The following is a 21,656-nucleotide window of genomic DNA, read 5'->3' as shown; positions in this document are numbered from 1 at the left end:
TGTTACTGATAAAGCTACCTGAGTGAGCTCAGAAAATCACCAAGAAGAGTGTAAAAAATGTGCTGAAGGCAGAAAATAAAGCCTTACCTGAACTGTGTCATTGCTTCCCGACACCTCCTTCCATGCCCGAACCTTCAACTGTGTTACATTGGTGCCAAAACCCGGTAAGGAGGAGGGATGTGCTGTCGTGGAGTCCTCACCGCTGCCGTCCGCCAAGGGAGGAGCAGCGGCTGTCCGCCAGGGGACGGAAGAGTCGCTACCGGCTGCCAGGAGTCGGAGGAACCACTGCCGTCTGCCAGGGGAGGAGCAGCAGTCGTCCACCAGAGGGTGGAGGAGTGGCTGAGGACCAGGCGACAGCGTGTCCGGGGACCGGCAAGCGAGTTTTTCTCTCCTCTCTCTCTGTCTATCCCACTCGCTCTTTCCCTCTCCCCTCTCCCTTCTCCCTTCTACCTTCCCTCATCTCTCCCAGGGCTCCAGAGAGGCGGGGAAGACCTGCCGGCAGAAGGACGGCCGGAAAAGGCAACACCTCCTCTCCAGGAAGGGAGGGGAGGGAAGTACATCATGCTAGAGGTTTCCCAGGCATGAATTGGGTGGCGGAGGAGCGTGACGAGGAGAAGGGCATGACTGGGCCGTAATGATGGACTTCTGGCGCTGAATCTGCCCAATCAGTGGGAGAGGGATAAAGAGGAGCCGGGGATGCCAGTTCGAGAGAGAGAGAGAGAGGGAGACGCATGAGCTGTGTGTCTGTGTGCGTCTTCTGTTTGTTTTGCTGTAAGGCACTAAGTTATGTTTAAGTTCAGTTATGTCATTAAAAGTTTCGTTGACTGCTCAGCTGGTTCATGCCTCCTCCTTGCCAATCCTTACATGTTACAATAAAGTACATTTCATAGTCGACTCATTCGTCATCTTGAATGAAGGTAACTTAGAAGGCAGTATAAATTTGATGCCTACCTTTTGGAACAGCCTTTGAACTCTTTTGATCCCTTAAAATGCTGACTAGAAAGGCAGCACACTAGGTTTTGGAGCAGAGCTTGTGTCTCTGTATCAATAGAAGATAAACCAAAAATCAAATTATTTATACCAGTTTTGTTTTTTGGCAACAAGCACATGGTAAAATTTTAGTGTTGCTGGTGAGAACTGAATAGCAAACAGACAAACATATGAATTTGTCAACCCTCTAACTCAGTGGAATGGTGGGACATTAGTCTCATCAAGGGGTGTGTATTCATCTGAGTGGAGTCCAACCGACAGTGACCACTCCAGCATACACTTCATCATTACAAACCCAGTGGGAATGTAGTCCCTGACAAGCCACTTCCCGCAACACGTACACACAAGCCGAGCCTGGCAGCTGTGTAAGTGTGCGTGCACGCACAAGCGTCTTTGTGCTGCATTATAGTGACCTAAATACCTTAACTATCTCTATTCATAAACAGTGTGCACATGCTTATGCTATATCATACGTAAGTGTACTCGAATGACCTACACAAACCCGCGTTTGATTGACCTGGATCGGCCAAGCTAACATCAACTCAATAAAAACACGTCAGGCACTTAAGACATTTCTCCACACTCGCACAGACACACACACATGCTGAGCTTTGCTAGGCCAGCAGGAGTAAGGGCAGGTTGGCTAGCTGTGGATTAGAGTCTGACAGTGGCCCATTGTTAATTGAATGCCATGTGTGAAAGCTACAGAGAGATTAGTTTGTACAGCTGCTGCCATTTGTCATAACTGTCCTTAACAAGACACACATGGTTGGTTGTGGTTCAAACCACAAGAGTGCTTGCTTCTTTCTTTCACACTGCACAATACGTTAGCATTAAACCATGAAGATGTTTCAATAACTAAATACACTTCTGTCCTTGTTGGATATTGTTCATTTTCTTCTTGGCCCGGTCGATTTTCCTTATTGTAGGTCTCAATCAGTTCGTTTACATGCATTTCACAAGTTTGATTTCAGTTGGACTAAAATAATAATTCTTCTTATTAAAATCCACTTTAGTGTGATTATAACATACTGACTGAGCTTTCAGATACAGTTGTAGTTTTAACTTTTTTTTAAGGCAATATTTCTGGCTGCAGAATGCTTGTGTGCTAATAAAATAGCATTGACCTGAGCTCAGGCCACTGTCAGCATTTTCTGGACACATCAATTACCACTAAGTGCATTAAAATGTGGCCATGCTTTAGCATTACCAATAAAGGCTAATCTGCCTGGCTCTGTTCCATCTAGAGACCTGATACCAATCTAAAAGGAATGGTCATTCTGCCGCACTGCCTTTCTACAGAATAGAATGACTCTCTCTGTCTAGACCCTCTCGTTCTTTTCTTTGTCTTTCATACACAATCATTCTGCATCTGTCTCCTTTCTAAAGATAAGCAGCAACATTTACAATAGTTTGAAACTTAGCAAAGTACTGTTATAAATGCAACAGACCATTGTCAAGGTAGATGCAATATTTAGTTTGACACAAATGCAAACAAAGCCGTAAGTTTAACTGTCTCAAGGATGTAAAGATGTATATTCAATGTTTTGTTGGCTGAACGGTCGACACCAAAGGTGCACAACACATTGAAAAGACTGTACTTCTATCCCTCACAACCTTGTTTTCATTCATGTCAAATTAAATATGGCATATACCCTGACTAAGCTCCATATATAGATATAAATGATTCTTTATATTTATTTAACACATTTATTTTAATGCAGCAACCAGATTTTTAACAAGAACATAGAAAAGGGAACACATTTCTCCTGTACTTGCCTAATTGCATTGCTTCCTATAAAATTTAGAGTTGATTTTAAGATTCTGCTCTATGCATACAAAGTACAGCACAGACTGGCACCCAATTATGTCTGTGATCTTCTCCAGCCTTACTCTGCTCCCAGGTCACTTAGATCAGACAACCAACTTCTTTTAACTGTCCCCCGTTCACGTTGCAAGTCCAAGGGCGACCGGGCCTTTTCTGTAGCTGCACCTTAGCTCTAGAATAGTCTCCCTTTTTACATCAGGGCTTCTCCATCATTAATAGTTTTTAAAACCAGCCAAAAGGCTTATTTTTATTCTTTAGCCTTTGATACTATTTAGATTTTTTTTTCTCTCCTCGCTGTATATTTCTTTAATGTCTTATTATTGTTGTTATAATTATTTCCCTGTGTTCTCTTTTATTCCCAATGTAATACTAGTTTTCTTAATTGTACAGCACTTTGGTTCAACTTCTATTTTTTGTAAATGTGCTCTATAAATAAAGTTTGACTTGACTTATTTTCAATAATCCTCTTTTTTGTCACATGCACGCACAGTCTCCCTAAATTACCCGCAAGAACACACACGCTATTTTGAAATGAAAGTTTAGCAATCCTGCATCTGTCAATGTAAGGGAAAGGCTAAATACAACACATCCTCTCTGGAGAACAATGGTCAACTTTCCTCTAATCCTTCTTAACTCAGATTCAAAAGTTCAGAGTCCATGTCTAAGCAAAGGTGGCATTGTTCTGGAGCTCGGAAAAAGACACTACAAAACATGACATGCATTGTAAAGCATCCCACTGTGGGCACATGAATGAGTCGGAGGAAATTGCAGCCGACAGTTATGGATTGGGATGTTTTAAGTTTCAAGTGTAAATTTGGACAAACGGGTGTCAAGGAAGTACAGGAACGGTGAAGCCAGGACTTGTTTCCAACCCAGCAATGAAAAAGAAAAGCCTGCTTTCAGCTATACGTATCCTCTTCCTGTGTGCCTTTTTCTTTATGGCCTATGATATCCATCCAAACATCAAAATAAGTTAAAGTAAAATGTGTAAATGTTTGACCCAGCATTAATGCAGTAACTGCGCTTTCCCTGGCATAGCAAACTCAAATGGACCGTATCATTACGTTATTTTTTTAGGAATGAAGTATAATGTAATTGTGGGTTCGGGGCCTATGCACATGCAACGGCCTTAATTACGAACTTCAACGGCTGAACTCGGTCCCCAATTCTGAAGTGCTTGCACTAAAAAATATACTGGCAGTACTGTAAATGCCATGGTGGAGCTGCGGTTATCAAGGCTGTATGACTGATTTTGTCTAAATGCAAGCTTCAGGGACTAAAGTGTGGGCGAGCGTGTGTGTTTCTGTAAGTGTATGTGTGTGAGTATGTGTGTGGGTGGGTGCATGTTCTACAAAAGTCAGAGAGGCACACTGGGGGAGAAGGAGAGAAAGGAAAAAACAGCAGTGAGGTTCCTGGGCCAAGCAAAATGCAGACCAATTTAAGAAAAATTCCAGTAATCCGGAGCCAATGCGTATATCCTTTCAGTGTAGCCTCTTGTAATGAGGCACATACGTAGCCGTTAAAGCCCTGTATTCATTAGCGACCCTGTTACCGGCGGAGCGCGTTTAATCACCACTGCCCAACTGCTGGTTCCGCACCACCCTGCATTTAACACACCAACTTCCCAGAACCGTCAGCACTGAACTGTCACAGGACAGAGCAAATTACTGGAACAGGCTTCTGAAGAAACTAAGCAACAGGTCAGAAAATGGTGACAGGTGGATACACTGCTAGAGTATTTATATATGCAACTGTTTTTGCATTTCAGAGCAAGTAATCAAAGCTGTTACCAACTTACAATCTGTAACCCAACAAGACAGCTTAAAGCTTATCGGTGTAATTTTTTCTTCTCATATCCCAGCTTAATGTGCAGAGTCAACTAAATTAAGATAGAGTAGATTGAGTTCACCCAAAAGTTTACCACTGTGGTGCTATAAAAACATTCCTATGTTTGTTGGAGCAGCCCATCCAGGCCGACACCTGTCTTGACCAATGGTATGAGTTTGGGGTGGGACTATCTGTAGGTACAACCAATGAAAGAAGGGGGGAGTCTTATGGAATCTGTTTGAAAATTGGATTATTTTTACGATTCTTTTTGGTGATGCTAGTGGTGCAGAAATTAGACATTTCAGTTTTAAATATTTCTGCTCGTCTCTGTGGATTAAGATAAAGTGTGCTGAATATTTGCTTTGTGAGAGGATTATTGGTGAAATGAGTGCCTCATTAGATAACTGCTCAAACATGGCTCAGAAAGATTTTCTGGTAACCGTGAGGAAGGAAACCAAAGGGCCAACAACTCAATTTCCAACTGCTGTTTAGGTCACTTCATTCTTTTTAACATCAGGTCTATCAACTGCAACTGAACCAATTAAATCCCTTCTTCTTGCTCTCTCCTACTTTTTCTTTTTTACTGAAATCTGCCTTCATACAATGAAGCTGTGTGAAAACAGGATGCTATTATCACTGGGGGAAAGAGACTGGACAAGAGTGTTTTGACATCTGTCGTTCCCATGATTGGAGAGGGTTCTTTTCATGTTGTTCTACCTCACAGGATGTCCACAGGCTCCACAGGGCACCCAGCTCCAGAGAACTAGAGTGTTTGTGTGTACAAGAACCAATTTCAGAACCTTTAACAAAATGGCTTAAAAAATAGATAATTGTGTTTTAAATACAACATTATAAGTCTATGTGCTGTTTGTTTGCTATAAACTGTGCTGGACTGAAGTCTACTCATTTACTTCCCCATTAAAACTAGATAATTAACATTTTCTGAAGAAAATGTGAGAGGTGCTTGACTGTGCAAGGCTTGCAGCTACAATGATTGGCTGATGGGTGGTTGCTAGGGCATTGCTAAGCAGTTGCTAAGCTATGAACCAAACCAACCAGCTCCGAGGTGAAAATAAAGGAGAAAATAAATGGCATTTTAAATTTCGGAACCAGACTGTTCCACTTTATTGAGGTCCCTAGAAAAGGTTTGATCCTTTCTTGAACAGAAGTCTATAGAGTTTTTTTCAGCCATTTTATTGTTTATTTATCCAATCACTTAGATAAGTAATAGAACACCTTTCCTAAACAATCCACATGATTTGAGGTGTCAACCCCAGGTATGAGCAATGATAATAAATTATAGTTATAAGTGCCTTGGCAAGCACCACTAATTATACAAACTGCATTAACTGTCTTCTAGAGAAAGGTGCGATTGTTTTTCATTACATACCCCTTTTGGGCAGAAGAAGGCACTTGACCTTTCATTGACACGCCAAATGTATTATCACACCTATCATTGACTTAGCACTATTTGGTTGCTAAATGAAATCTGCCATCAAGACTGTAATTCAAAATGTCCTTAACATACTTTGGAGGAAAGTTAACGCAGTTGAGGCAGATAACTCAAAAAAAGCATGTGAACCAGTACGCTTTGGCAACTTTTAACCCCACAAAAAGTAATTCATAATGTGTTTAACAGCTTTGGGGCTGTCTATTGGACAGATATGACCCCATCGTGGCTTTCCTCCCCTTCCACACTGTTACCTCTGGGTCGTCCGTCTCAGCGTCGGGGGGTAGTGTACCAGACAACACAAAAGAAGTGACGGCCATCACTCTGAATCCTGTCTGCCATGAAAAGACTTTAACCATGGGCGGAGGGGGGAGAAGTTACTGTCTCCCATGGCAACCTCCCCGATTGTCTCTGGCCTTCTCAGGCAGCTATTCATCAGGCCGTCCCTCTAATGAAGGACGCCCATCAGCGTAGAGATGTGAAAGACACTGGGGGTCCCACAACGGAGGAATCCAGACTCTCTCTCTCTTTCTCTCTTCATGTCTGTCTCTTGCCTTTTCAGCTCCCCAGGTCTTGTAGCTTCAATACGGGATTCTCTGCTACCTTGACCCTAAACCCCCTCTGTCTTCCTCTTTTGTCTGTCTCTCTCCCTGTCTGTTTCTCTCTGGATGATCTCCATTGGCGCAGCTGTGTGATAAGCATGTTTGGTTGATGGAAAAGAGGAAAGGAGGCCATTATTGGGAGGTGCTAGTCCAGACACCCCATACAGTGAGATACACTATGGGAGGATGGGGCAATCCATCTTCATTTGAAGAACGCATAGAAGAGAAGGAGAGTTTGGTGCTGGTCTTCTTGTCAAGAGGGCCCCAGGGAGCAACAGTGCAATCTGGGTTCTCACAAAGCCCGTCTGCATGGATGACGTGAGGTTCTGTGGAAGCGGCTTTAAGTAACACAAGATAAGTGTTTGAAAAAACAAAACAAAAAAAGCCATGAGGCAAAGCAGGAAAGTCTGTGACCCCTGAAGAGAAGTTCATTTGCAGACATACTTTCCAATTTTTTATGATAGTAGATTCTGGCATTTAAGTCAACATTCATGATAGGCGGTTTCGAAAACTTCTGATAAAACATTCCAAAGGGAATATCCTTTCCCTCGACCACACACTCAGACACCCACTCACACACACAGGGGTGAAGCAGCACCCACACTGTTGCACAGACCCTTCCACACTCCTCGTTACCACAAATATTTATGTACACATTACAGTGTGCGAAAGAAGGCGAGGGAGGTTATAGTGTGCTTAAGCCTGAGGGTATTCAGTCAACAAAGAGTTAACGGAGATAACACACGCACACATAAACTTATCTTCACAGATATAAACTCAAGAGACCTGTTTATAAACTGTAGAATGTTGCACCTTGAGGGAATTGTGTGGTGAAAAAGAAAGGAAGAAATACAGAAAGAAAGAAAGAAAGAAAGAAAGAAAGAAAGAAAGAAAATATAAACATGGACATACAAAACTGAAAGTCAAGCAACAAGACAAAAGAAACAAAGTGACATATAGCATAGAACAGAATGATAGAAATTAAAGAGTGAGAGAGAACAAATGAGAAGGGTGCGGGGGGGAGGGGGGGGATTTCCTTTGCGGCAACATGTGGAGTAACACTACACCACTGAATTTAACCAACAGTGGGGCTGCGAGGGAAAGACTGAGGACACGAGAAAGAGAGATTCAGAGGGAGGGTGGAAATCAATAAGGGAGGCCGAGAGCTGGAGGGAGCTCTAAATGGATTAGACTAAGGGAATGTGTTCGATAGGTTATGGCTTTTGCTTGAGCTAGTCACCGCGGGCCATGCAGAATACTAATCAGTACTGCAGCCTCTGCTTCAGAGACCTCACTGCATGCTCAGCACAAATGCAAAGCAACCTCATCCCCTTATGTGTATTTGTACGGTACATTTGTCTGCAGTACGGGAACTGATCTGAATGTTTTCCAGTTGCATTCTTGTGATGCTTACATTAGAAACTCGTTCAGTGGAATGTGATCAGTTGGCCTCTTACTGTTTGGTTCAATGAAGTTCCTCCACAAAAAAAAAACAAAGGGATGGTTGAGGTTAAATAAGGCCAGCATATGTCTGTTTTTATCTCTGCTCTAGCATTCAACAGCTTGTAGAAGCTTCCCAACATTCAGTCTACTCTTTATGGCACCTTAAAATTACAGCTTACATACTTTGAAATGCAGTCGTAGCTAAAGAAAAGAGTTTTTAATCCCTCCTTTAGTACTGATTTTCCTTATAAAGAAAAGAAGTGTTCTTGAGCAAAAATAAACAGAGATGCAAAGAAATGTATGTTTTAGTCAATCTGGCTCTTTATCAGTGGAAACTCAGCAGAAAAGCACTCACAACACCCACAGGCCATGAAGATTATCGTCTGGATTGAAGTCATAGTGGCAAATCCTTTCGCTGCTCCTACACAGGCCCCCTCCCTCCTTCTCTAACCCTCTTTATGTTTAATGTGGCGGTACACCAGTGTACTAAAACATCAAACAGAAGCTATTGCCTTTCATTTCCATAACTGAAACCAAGTCGTGCGTTGTAGTTCTTTTTTGAAAGCAAAGCACCAACAAATGCTTGCTTCAGAGGCGAAACAGAGAGAGGGAGAGAAAAAGGAGTGGAAAAAGAGACCATCTGTACTGGTTTTTGGGAGCGAGTCAGTAGCTGCGGGCCATCAAGTGGATTTGCTGAACACTTTTTGTCTCTCTCTGAAGGACAAACTCATGACTGCCTCCACCACAAGGGCCCACTGGAAACAATTAGCAAATAAATAAATAAACGACTAAACAAAAACAAATGCTGTGGCCCTGTTGCGTTCCAAACACTTGTGGTTCCATAACGGTTTTCCTAGAAGTTTCGGTTAGGGCCCTAAACTGTCAATGGGTTTGCGTTTGTGTTGCGTCCCTGCCAGCTGTCCCTTTAATTCTCATTATTTCGGCATTGACAATACTAGAGAACAAGAGTTTATGCTGTATCAGAGAACACTGTAAACCGTTGACAGTGCATAACAAAGACGTAGTGGAAAAACGTGAGGGTTTGCGAAAGTGACGCTCTATGATACGAGCTAAGTTTTACATTTTACTCCAACGCACTCTAAACCTGCATCCAAAAATGAATACTTCTCTACTAAATAGTATGCTAAAAGCAGTACTGTATGTCAGTTGAGAAGTATGGATTCATAAAACAGTAAGCGAAAAAATACCCAGATGACAAACTACATCTGACGATATTCTGAAAAAAAAAAAAGAAGAAAAAAAAACTATGAAGAATCGCAAATCGGGTGGCTCTTTTCAACTATAATATGATACCAAGAAAGTTGTTCCTTGTTGATAAATTGTACTTGTTTAACAAAACTAGAATAGATTATTTTCTTGGTTGTTGTCATTACATCACGTATTCGGGTCATGGGACAATGCCCACGTTCCTGTATGAAGTTTGTCCAGGAATGTATTCATACTACTCACCTGCATACCTAAAAAACTTGTTTTATTAATGGCTGAGACGTTCATTCTTCATCAAATGCAGTACATAGGCTGACAGTACGCGAATTTGGACGCAGTTTAAAGTAGGAATCCAATGACCAATTCGAATTTCAGAAAGGTTGGTCCAGTTGTACTTTCGGCAATCCAATCTGCTGTAGGCTAATTCCAATGATTTCAAACTGATCGTGTCCTCTCCACACCCTCAAAATGCTTTAAATGCATTCCAATTCATCAAAATCGCTCCGTCAGAGCTTTCTCTAGTGTGTAAGGGCCCTTTAGTCAGTAAGAATTAACGCAGGATTTGTTAAAGAAAAATTCCAGGCTTATTTTGCCTATATCTGGAAATCAAGGACTGAAAGAAATAGACAGAAGGAGACAGACAGCAAGAAAAAAAGTAAAAGTGGAGAAACCACAAGTTGAACTTAGTCCCTGACAGGGGTGACGACCTCTAGGTCACGCTAGCTAGTCCTAACCCTGCCGAATACTCAGCCAGCTGGAAAACTAAGAGCAAACAGCTCCACTACAGAGTACACACACACACAAATAGTCTCATAGAGGCCCAATAGGGAACACAGTGTGTGTTTGTGTGTTGGGAGTTTTGGCAAGTCGAGAGAGGGAGTTTGATGAATGACCAGCTCTTCTCAAGGAGCTGGCAACCGCTTCGCTGACCCAGACATCCATAGGTCACAAGCAAGCTGGGGGTCCAGGTGCCCCCCCGAAATGACCCCCTAGCCTGCCCCCACGTGCCGCAGGTCGCCACTTGTTTTCAAAGATCTGTTGTGCTCAATTAAACTTCACATGACACCTTCCGCATCTTTAACCGAGGTCGTGACACGGGGGCCAAAAGCTAAGTCTTGCAGTCGTAAAATAGACCTCTTTAACATGCTAGAACAAATGAGAAATAATCCACCCAACACCAGAGGAGAGGCCAATAAAACACTGTCTACTTCACAGGGGACCAAAATAAACATTGGAGAGTTTGGGGCAGGAAATCAAGGCACCTTCACACTATTACTGCTATGTTAAGCTCTTGCGATTGTGTAACACCTACGGGTTGTGGAGTAACACTGACTGTGTGTCCAAAACACATGTATTTTAATTTATTTATTTTTGTGTGTGTGTTCAAGAGTTGATATTTGCTGAAAAGAAAAACAGATTTAGAAACCAAAATAGACATATTGATTCATTTATAAGTTAATTACTTAATAACTTATAAAAAAATAAATTTAAAATTTCCTTTTTAAAAAAACTAAAAACATCACAAGATATTTGAAACAAACCAACTGCCAAACAAATGTAAATATTTATGAGAGGCTTGAACCAGCATTTAATTAACGCTGGTATTTTAGAGGTTTCGTGTTTATTTAAAAAATAATGTCACATGTTTAAAAGAAAATCTAAACACTGAGCTGGAGCTTACAAACATATCCCAGAATGGGATGGAAAATAAATGAGATGGTTAAAAACAGAAATGAAAAATGCTTGTATGATATAAACCTTCTGGTCTCCTTTCAAATCTATTTCTACTTAATCATTATTCTAGCAAATAAAGCCAACCAATGCATTTCTGCATATTGTATAAAACACAGCAAATGCAAAAAAAAGTTGCATTTAAAGGAACATTCCGGGTTCAATACAAGCTCAATCGACAGCATTTGTGGCATAATATTGATTACCTCAAAAATTTATTTTGACTTGCCCCTCCTTTTCTTAAAAAAAAAAAAAAAAAAAAAAGCACAAATCTGGGTTACAGTTAGGTATTTACAATGGAAGTGAATGGGGCCAATCGGTAAGCATTAAAATACTCACTGTTTCAAAAGTATAGACACAACGTATTAACATGATTTTAGAGTGATAAAATCACTTACTAACCTTTCTGTGTAAATTTATATCTAATTTTACAACTTGAAGATGAACAAACCCTAAAATGACGATTTAAACAACTTTACAGCTCAAATAATACACACGTTTTAACAGAAGAATGAATGTAAGTGCTTTTATAAAATTATAAGCTTCAAATTTCTGCCTTTAAACCCTCCAAAAATTGGCTTCATTTACTTCCATTGTAAGTGCCATACTGCAACTACGATTTTTGCTTTTTTAAAAGAAAAGGACAGATGAGTCGACATAATTTTCTGTGGAAATCAACATTATGCCACAAATGCTGTAGATTGAGTTTAACTTGTATTGAACCCGGAATATTCCTTTAATTTCACAACTTTTCAATTATGCGCGTACTTCCCTTGCCTAAAATGTGGCCAGGCAAGTGAGATTTCTGATTTATGAGTTCTGAGCATCATTTTACATGTACAGACTTGACTAGCAGTACCAATGAAGAGTTGCAATAGTTGCAATAGACCAAGAAACTTTATCTGAAGAGTTTCAAAGCAAATTGTAAAAAAAAAATATTTGGCCATATTAGCCTTTTATTTAAAAACAAAAAATCATACAAATATATATAAAACTACAGTAAAAATGGAAGTGAGCCAACTGAACAAAACATGCAAATAGATTCAAAGTGCCTTTTTCAAATTCACTGAAAATGTGTTGCTTTAAAAGAGGCGCTCTGAATTCTGTTTAACTGTTCTAAAAGAAAACAACCATGATCCTGATAATGTTATAATAATTTTACGAGAGAATGGAGCTGAACAGCTCAAACACAGGCACAGGCACAATGGTAAGGCCAGGCTTGGTGAAGCACAGAGGCAGGGCATGGCACGATGCCCACCCGCAAGCCTGCCGCCCCTCATTCCTGTCCTCTCCACCAATTTTTCAATGGGCATTTAGCAGGATATTTACCAAGGTGCTATTGCAAATGCTGGCTGGTCTGTTAAGCCTTCACCTATAAACCTGAGGGAAAGTGTCTGATGCCTCTACGGATGCCAGGTGTTGTGGTTAGCGCTAAAACACCTACAAATCTAAACCAGATCAGATCACAAGATAAATTGCTAAATGAACACACAACACTAGTTGTGTTAAAAGTAAAAACTTGGACATTACAAACGGAAAAAGCAGTAGTGGTTGGCTGTCACCTAAAAAAGAACTTCCCTTAACTGGCATGTGGATGTCAAAAATCAGCTAAGCATTGAACACCATTTACTCTTTCAATTCACAACCACAGACCACAACCACAGTTTCCTTCATAATGTGGGTAAAGATTTCCTTTTGCTTTAAATTCTGTGTTTTATTTTGATGGATTTTATAAAAGTGAATCATGTCCGTCGCTGTCAGAAAACTTTCCTCTGAGCCCGCTGCATTGCGGATGCCAACTAACAAATCAAAGGCATGCAGCAAGCGGACAAAGAGGGTTTGATACCAACCGCCATCCTCAGTCACTGGCACTCTCCCTACCACTCTCCTGGCACAATGCTAACAAAATGGCCGCCCTGGGTGCACTGGCATAATGTGAGGCCATTGTCTAGAGATGGGCACTGGATACTAGAGGCAAAACACGCCACACTTCCCATGGTAAGCGCCGAACGGAGAACCCAACATTCATGCGCTGATGCTCATTTCCTTCAATGGTCTCTTCAATATTTGCCCTTTTTTTACTTGATCAGAGGTGGCAATGTAAATTATATCAAGTGATTTTTCAAATAACAACATATTCATAACATCAGTCAATTGCTAAAAGATCATTATACCAGCAGATGGATAAAAATATTCACAAATATGCAAAATCACTGTAAACATTTCTGAAACCAATTACAAGGTTAACCACTAATGTTATTTCCTGAACAAGACAAGAGTGGCTTCTCTTTAGTGTAATTGCCAAAAGGCGAATGTATGCCATCTTACAAAGACACAAAAGACATTCTGATGCCAACCATGGTGCCAGTGGCAACCATTATTGTCCCTCCGCTCTGCCTTCTGCTTACCCTGGCACTTCAGCTACACAAAATGGAGGTGCCATGCCTGACAATAACCCGACTCATTGAGAAAACATTCACATACGACTGATGGGCCAAAAACATGAACACATTTACGATGTTAAAATACACTATGTTGAGTAGAGACTTTCTACATGATCTGAATTGGTGCCCTTTGGAAAATGTGGCGGATGTCCAATATTTTTCAAACTGAAAACCTTAAAGTGGAAATAAATACAAGGAATAGCTTACTTTGTAGAATTCCTCATTTGTAAGTCCATTTGAATAAAAGCCTCTGCTAAATGAATAATGTAAATGAACAGACCTATTTTTGCTGTGCTCTGGTGCAAAAACCAAGCACAAAACAAGAGAGTTGAAGAACTATGAAAATGATCAGACAAAATTAATTTAAAAAAGGGGAGAAATCATTTTTTAAAATAAAAATCAGAATGTTGTTTTTGGGTAATTGTTCCATTTGTGCCAACTTCTCATTATGTGCATTTCACATTAAGCAGTTCTGTTCTTCAGTTCTGATGTAAATTTAGTACTGTGTTAAATTCTTTTTTGTCATAAAAAAGGCAAACTGCTGCGTGGGAATTGTGTCTCTAGTTCATTCTAACAAAGGTACAGAATTTCCAGAGAAACTTTATTCACTCATTCTCCTTTCATATGCAAACACATCTGTTAGAGACGTTAACGAGATCTTTAACTGCAAATGTAAAATTTGGTCAAATACAATTAAGTTTAATACTATTAAAGGAATATTCTGGGTTCAGTACAAGCTCAGTTGACAGCATTTGTGGCATGATGTTGACAAAAAATAATTATGAATCGTCCATCCTTTTCTTTAAAACAAAGTCGAAGTTACAGTGAGGCACTTACAATGGAAGTGAATTGGGCCAATGTTTTGAGGGTTTAAAGGCAGAAATGTCAAGCTTAGAATTTTTATAAAAGCACTTATATTAATTTTTCTGTTAAAACTCATATATTATATGAGCTGTAAAGTTGTTTAAATTGTTGTTTTTACCGTCATTTTAGGGTGTACGGCGTTACGTCATCATGGCAACGAAGTTGTAAAATTGCCTATAACTTTACACAGAAAAGTTAAATAAGCTATTTTATCACACTAAAATCATGTTAACATGCATATTGTTTATGTCTTATGACTATAATTTTGAAATATTGAGTATTTTAACCTTTAAGGATTGGCCCCATTCACTTTCATTGTAAGTGCCTCAGATTTTTGCTTTTTTTAAAGAAAAAGTGGGGCAAGTCAAAGTTTATTTTTGTGGTAATTAATATTATGCCACAAATGCTGTCAGTTGAGCTTAACTTGTATTAAACCCGGAATATTCCTTTATTACTATATACTACCATATACTATTTAATACTATATATTCTATATATTTTTGCGATTATCATATAAATGTGTGTGAGAAAAATTCTAATTCCTTAGTCAAGTATACAGTTTACAATTTTGAAATTACATTTATTGTATTTTGTCTCTATAAAAAAAAAAAAACCTGTAATAATTAGCAAATGGCATGAGTCAAGTCGAGAAATTTTATCTCCAAACCTCGCCCCATGTTCCCATCATTCTTGTGCTTACCTTGGTCCTGGACATAGTATGCCAGAAACAAGTCCAGCTCTTTCACCGAGACAGTGATGTGGTGGGGCTGGACGCAAAGTGCCGGGTTGGTGCAGTGCGGGGACTTGACCAGTCGCTCACCGTCTGTGCTCTCCAGCGGGATACCTTTGAACAGGATGACCATCACCAGGTCCAGCCGCCACACTTTATCAGCCTGCCTCAGGCAGTCGATTCTGCGGATCTTGCCCTTCTGGTCGGGGTTGGAGAGAACGCAGCACGGGTGCTTCTTGCCCGTTACGCTGAGCACAAAGTCTTCCCGGTACTCCTGCCGGATGTCCTTACGCAGCTTGGCCAGGAGACGGGATGCCCACTTCTGCTTGATTTCAGGCTTCTCGCTGAGCAGCTCGTCTTTCACGGCCCGTTCCTCATCCTTGGACATCCGCTTTTCGTGCTTCTTGAAGTATTTGCGTTTCCTCGCCTGCAGGTTGAACCAGGTGTAGGCTATGGCACGGACATGAGGGAGCAGAGCCTCGATGAAGGGATGAAACTCATCCTGAGAAGAGAGAGAGGAGAAAAAGAAAAAAGTGAGCAGGAGCAGAAGTGACCTTTTGGCATGGGATCCTGTATGAATTAGCCAACAGCCCGTGCAGCCAAAAACAAAACAGAAAAAATGTTTCGAAAACACTGTGAACAATGACCAATTATAAGATGCAAAAAGTTGATAAAAGTGATACAAGTGACAATTCTACCAATATCCCGTATCTGATTTCCTCCTTCAGAGAACTTTTATGCACTAAAGTTTTGCAAAATTCGATTTTAAAATGTCATGGCAAAAAGTTAATGTACCATTTTCAGCACTGGCCTGAATGCAGGTGTTGGAGGCACGCAGAAAAAGGATGCCAGTGTTTACCGCATCTGCCTGCACTGTGCCAGCTTCGAGCAGACAGTTACAGAATCACCAATCTCTCACTCCCCTTCTCTCTCTGCCCCCTTCTCTCGCTCACTCGCTCGCTCTCCGTCTCCAGCCACGCTCAAAGCACCAGTCCATGTGTTGGCACAGGAGTGCATGCACCCCCCACACTTTCAGATCTCTTATCAAAGTGTCCTGCATTCCTGAAACAGCCCCTACCACAGAGCCCCGCAGAACCTTTCGGTATAATGGAAAACCCAATAGAGAGTCACCAAATGCCTTAGACAAGGACAGCTGAGAGTGCAATCATCCAAGCACACTTGCAAAGACATCAAGACAAATGGATACATGTCTTTTGTCTAAAACGAGAGTACAAACCTTCCCAAGGCCAAAAGTACGGTGCAAGGCTTTTAACTAAGGAAGAAACAGTGAAGAAATGTGAAAAGTGGAGGGGGAAAAAAATCTATTTTACACCTTCAACAAGAGGCTATTACTCTTTACTATGAGGGGGCGTTTTCGGTCCTTGGAAATCACTTAATTTGTTAGCATTAATGTACCGCAATTATTTCAAGCCCTTCCAAAATTAAACCAAGATGGACAATGAAAATGGCATCTTGGCGCAAAAGGCACATTCTTTGGGCTCCAGAGCCATTTGGTAAGAGTGGCATTAAAATGCCGAACCAAAACTAAAGCAGTCTGGCTCCTCAAACAAGCTGCACAGTTTATTCACACTTGTGTTATTAAACGTAAGCCTTTTTTTCTCTTCATATGCCCCAACTTGTTATGCAGCATTAAACTACACACTGAGCAAACGCAGTTGCCAATTTTACAGACCACTGAGTAACATTTGGTCAATGTTTATCCACACATAAACTCAACGGCAAGAGAAAATTATTCAAGATTGTCAAGCAATATCAATCATGTTTTAAAACACAAAACAGAACAGCAGGACAATTTGTTCACAGTAATCAGTGAAAGGTAAACGCTAACACTTTCTGAAGCTTCCCTTTATAATTTTCCATTTCAAACAAATAAAACAAGACTTTAAAAATGTGCATTCTTTTCAATGGCAGAGATGTTTTAGAAAGAGTTACAAAGACACTAAAGAGTGTGCAATAGACTACCCTTCACACACTCTTCAGACGCCTATAATTTTTCCACCACTCATATGAACTGACATATGAACAAGGACTGATGTAAATGGATCGGAGAAGAGTTAAACCACATATTGTTTTGTGTGCAGGCAGGCGGCAGCTCTTTGGAAAACCACAACCAGCACACCACTGTCTGAATCTCAGTGACAGTCCCACAGACAGCCCACACTCAACCACCATATTCATACCATTCATCTTGGCAACAAAACTTAGCAACTTAGGAATGTATGTGCAATCCTTCACAGGATAATGTGCAATGGTGTGTGTGTTGCACAAGAAAAATGCAGCTCGGCAAAGCGAGTTCTGGCAGTATGTGATGTAGTCTGGGAATATAATCCAAATACCCCTTAAATACATTCAAAGTGTTGGTTTTCTTAAAGCATCGGATGACAGATATTTCACAGTCAATTTTTAACATTACAACTTGCGAACAGGAATATCTAAAAGTCTAATAAAGTTCTCGTAATTCTCTCTTTCATGTTACACCTTAATGCAACCTTTAAATGTCCACAACCACACACAATGCCTCTCCCCAAAAAGTATGCACACTTAATAAAACGAGCACTGTACAGTATTGGACAGTATATAAATCTGCTATAAACTTATTCCCAAAGGAAACGAAAATTTAAGTTCTTTTTTTTTAACACGAGAAAGTTCAATCAAATTTCAAAATCATTACAAATCTTGTCATAATATGTTTTTTTTTAGATAACTCATTTGTTCCCCAAAAATATATTATCTAAATCAAACACATCCTAAAACAAGTAATATAAAACAACAACATTCCACTGATAATTGTCATAATAATAGTTAAGCAAATGTATTTCGCATTATCATGTTTAGGCATGTCATTAAACACATTATCACATGGATTTTTATTTTTTTTTAAATGTAAACATCGCACGTGCAGCACAACGCACGAGGCCGCAAAGACTCGCGCTCTCTCTGTATTCACCATATCTCAGTCAATCACTCTCTGATGCCAAGTAAAATTTAAACAGTAAAATTGTGTCAGCCAAAACTCGGCGGACTCTGTCCAACCGCTGAATCAACCTCCATATCATTGTTTTCATCTTAACTCACTGTGTGAGGGGAGCTCTTAGCTCAAACTAAGCCAAGTTTCCTCAAAACTGAGGAAAACGAAAAGGCTCAAACGCATCGTTTTGCCTCACGTTTGAAACAGCGTATAGATGAACAATGAGACATATTCACAGAATTAAGATCTATCTCGGTCGTTCGGCTCATAAAACTTGGCTTTGTTTAATCAAGCTCTTGAGATTTTAATTTCACCGGAAAAAATGAATTGGCTAATTTACAAATGACGTACAAAGTGTACACGCTTTTGAGTAAACTTTGGTCTGCTGAAGCGAAGTTGTTCAAGAAATATTCAAATGAACGTCTTTAACACACATGTGATCTGTATTCAGTGTGTGTGATGCCGGGAGAGACACTCTGCGCAGTGAGGCTCCTAACAATCAATCCTGATGTTAACAGTAAGGCAAACTTTAAAGAAAGCGCTTTTAAATGATCATCGAGCCTCAAGGTCGGAGTTAATTAGCAATGAATCAATTCTTTTGAACAAGGATCCTGCGCCGAAGAAGTTGCGCGAGCACTATATTACACTTTAAAAAATGCAGTAAATGTGCACACACTCAATAATGTAAACATAGGCTAACTAATACAAGCAATTCAGAGACTCAAGATATAGTATAATAATTGGGTACCTGTGTTAGACAAATCGGCGAATACATCATGACCTTGTTCGCCGGAGAAAACAGATCGCGTTGTTATCGAAGTCCTGAAGGATATCGCAGATGATTGATACTATCGATTCATTCTTCAGAGCCTGTACCGCACCGTGCAAGACCTGATATCCTCAAAAACACACACGGGCTAATCCGGCAGTGGAGAAAAACTGGAGCTTCCACACTTCGCATTTAACCGATCCCAGCGACTATTTAAGAGCACCGAATATTATAAGCGGAGTGGACCTAGACGCATCCACAGCAAATGAAAAGCTACCGGAATTTGAGAGGAATCTTGAAAAAATATCACACGTGCAATATGAAAACTTGAAGGCGCCTAATTTCTGATCCTATGTTTGCTTTTCAAACTTGATATAATATGAGTCGGTAACACCCTCTAGTCTGCTGGAGCCTAACAAATCAGCCTGAAGATTTTTTCCCCCCTTTAATTACACAGTCATACTCCTCCTCTTCCAGCAAGCGCATATCCCATATCTCCTGCCCGCCTCGACAGCACCTCAAACCATGACATTGACAAAGGTTTAAGCAATTTCCCCCTTTTCATCCAAGTGTCGTTATTTTACGGCAGGCATGTAAAACTGTCAATAAAATGAAGCGCTGCCTGCGAGCAGCTACTGCACCTTTATAAATAGGCTAAACGACTTTTTGCTGGCTTTTTCACTAACAATTTAAGATGATTTAGGACATTAATAGCCTGTCTGTTAGCACTTAAACCAATGCACAATGCTTATCCACATTTTTCATTTGCATAGTATTTCAGGAGTTCAAATATTATTTCATTTCCAACTGACTTTTTTTAAACAGACGTGCATCGTCTTCAAAATATTCTGCTTTTATGATCAGATCATTTCACCACAGACAAAAACGATCGTTCAATATAGGCCTAAAGAAAGCCATTTCTTATTTTCACCATAAGTCATAATAGGCATTTTCATCTATTAGCATACACTTTGTCTAGACATTGGTTGTCTTTAAGTTTACTTACACTGTCAGCTATTAGGAACAAATACGTTCAGGCTTAGACATATTGCATTACTCATAAAACATAAAGCCTTTGGTATTACGTCACACACTTGGAAACTCTGAAACACAAAAGCACTGCTTATTATTGATGCGAATGCAAGTGTGCTCCTGCAGATTTGTACTATTTTACAAACTAAAGGAATTCGTGAATGCTTAAGTGTTATTTCTGAGGTTATTTAAATACCAGTAGTCTACGGAACTTCAGAAATCAACTAAAGTGCACGGTTGTGTCACGTTAAGTCAGAGATGAACACAGGGCTGGTTTGTTTGCTGGACAGACAATGATTCCCATCGCGTTACATCTTGTCCATCTCCGTCCAACTCTGAAGTCCGCAAGCGTTTAAGAAAGAATGTTGACAGAATGTTACAAGAATGGACCGCATGGATACGCTACCTTTAGCGTTGCACAACAAAGTCCAACTACCTTCGGTTTGTGGACGTGAACATTAGGTGACACTGCAAAGCCTTTAACGGCGTTAAACGTCGTGCAAAAACAAAGAGACTTTACAAATGTGATTTGCGCATAATGCATTATTTCTTTGATTTAAAGTATAATTTATGCAGTGGAAAAGTTATGCGTCGATGCAAGTGTAATTACGTAAAACAAACCCCAGACAAGCATTTTAATGGTGACAGGAGTAAATATCAACACGACTTGTCCATGTACAGAATTCACGCTACTGCACCGTGCCAGAAGTGCGCAGCTATTCAATAGGGGGAAAGTTTTAGCAAACACAGGATGCATGCCAAGAGCGGATCTCCGTAGGCACAAACTCTGCCACAGACTTCTGACACAATGATATGACCCATATAAGACAGCTGCCAATACATGACATAAACAATCCAACATCTACTATCATTTTCCTCGAGTCCGAAGTTTTAAAGCGTCTCGTCTAGTTAAAACATGGAACTACTGCGCTAAAGACAGCGTTGAAGTTACATGCGCGCAACACAGTAACTCGAGAAAGCTATTCACACATGATAGTAAGTGTTTTCCAGCAAAACGTACCATTGCACTGTATTGCATGAAACTGAAGGGGGTTCCTGGAGGCCGGTTGAAACTGAAGCCGGTACGTTCACATGTCTCAAGTTCAAAAAATGTGTGCTTTTTTATTTCTCTCTCTCTCTCTCTCTCTCTCTCTCTCTCTCTCTCTCTCTCTCTCTCTCTCTCTCTCTCTCTCTCTCTCTCTCTCTCTCTCTCTCTCTCTCTTTCACGTTGTAATGCTTACAACAAATGAACACCGGAAGAGAATTCTTGGCAGACAGGCGGCAAAATCAAGTCAGCGAGCACCTCAGATATTATTTTTATCTTCCTTCCTCTGCAAGTCAGTCTTTTGGATAGCTTTTTGTTGGTGGCGTTGAACGCGGTCCAGAATAGGTGGAGTTTTTGGAAGTGGGTAGGTCTGCGCCTTCACTTTCTCTGGCTGTCGTCGCTGTTGCTGTTTCCAGCAGCCAAACGGAGCTGCGCGTTTGGAATTACATCCTCGTTTCTGATTGGCTGGCGCACCGGCGGAGCGGAGCTCTGCGTTTCATGCCCAATGCCCCTCACTTCCGCTCGGCAGGCGGTGTCACTATTTGCATATTAACACTGACCAAGTTCCATCAAAGCGAGACCGACCGAAATTGAGATTAGTGGCTAAAGATAGGTCAAATTCCTTTGTGTATTTTGGCCTTAGGGATTTAAAATGGTTCCATGTGGTTAATTCCTTTATAAAGTA

At 40.5% G+C, this 21,656-nt stretch overlaps 1 protein-coding gene across 8 annotated transcripts in view; it reads right to left on the bottom strand.

Annotated features, from left to right (window-relative positions):
- LOC127412391 (nuclear factor 1 B-type) overlaps positions 1-21,113 on the bottom strand; it is a 128,378-nt gene extending 107,265 nt beyond the window's left edge. For 5 of the 8 annotated variants that reach the window (XM_051648708.1, XM_051648747.1, XM_051648717.1 and 2 more), the window contains exons 1-2: positions 18,874-19,290; positions 15,107-15,638 (exon numbers count right to left, since the gene is read on the bottom strand). In XM_051648708.1, coding sequence (XP_051504668.1) covers positions 15,107-15,638; positions 18,874-18,903 — 562 coding nt within the window. In that variant the 5' untranslated portion in view covers positions 18,904-19,290. Of the gene's footprint in view, positions 1-15,106; positions 15,639-15,931; positions 16,054-18,873; positions 19,291-20,947 lie in introns of those variants that run through there. The other 3 variants (XM_051648735.1, XM_051648725.1, XM_051648743.1) reach the window with 3 other exon arrangements.
- Positions 21,114-21,656: the final 543 nt, after the last annotated feature.

This window comes from Myxocyprinus asiaticus, chromosome 2 (genome assembly GCF_019703515.2).
Source record: "Myxocyprinus asiaticus isolate MX2 ecotype Aquarium Trade chromosome 2, UBuf_Myxa_2, whole genome shotgun sequence".
NCBI classification, from domain to species: Eukaryota; Metazoa; Chordata; class Actinopteri; order Cypriniformes; family Catostomidae; genus Myxocyprinus; species Myxocyprinus asiaticus.
This window is presented reverse-complemented; position numbering and strand designations above follow the sequence as displayed.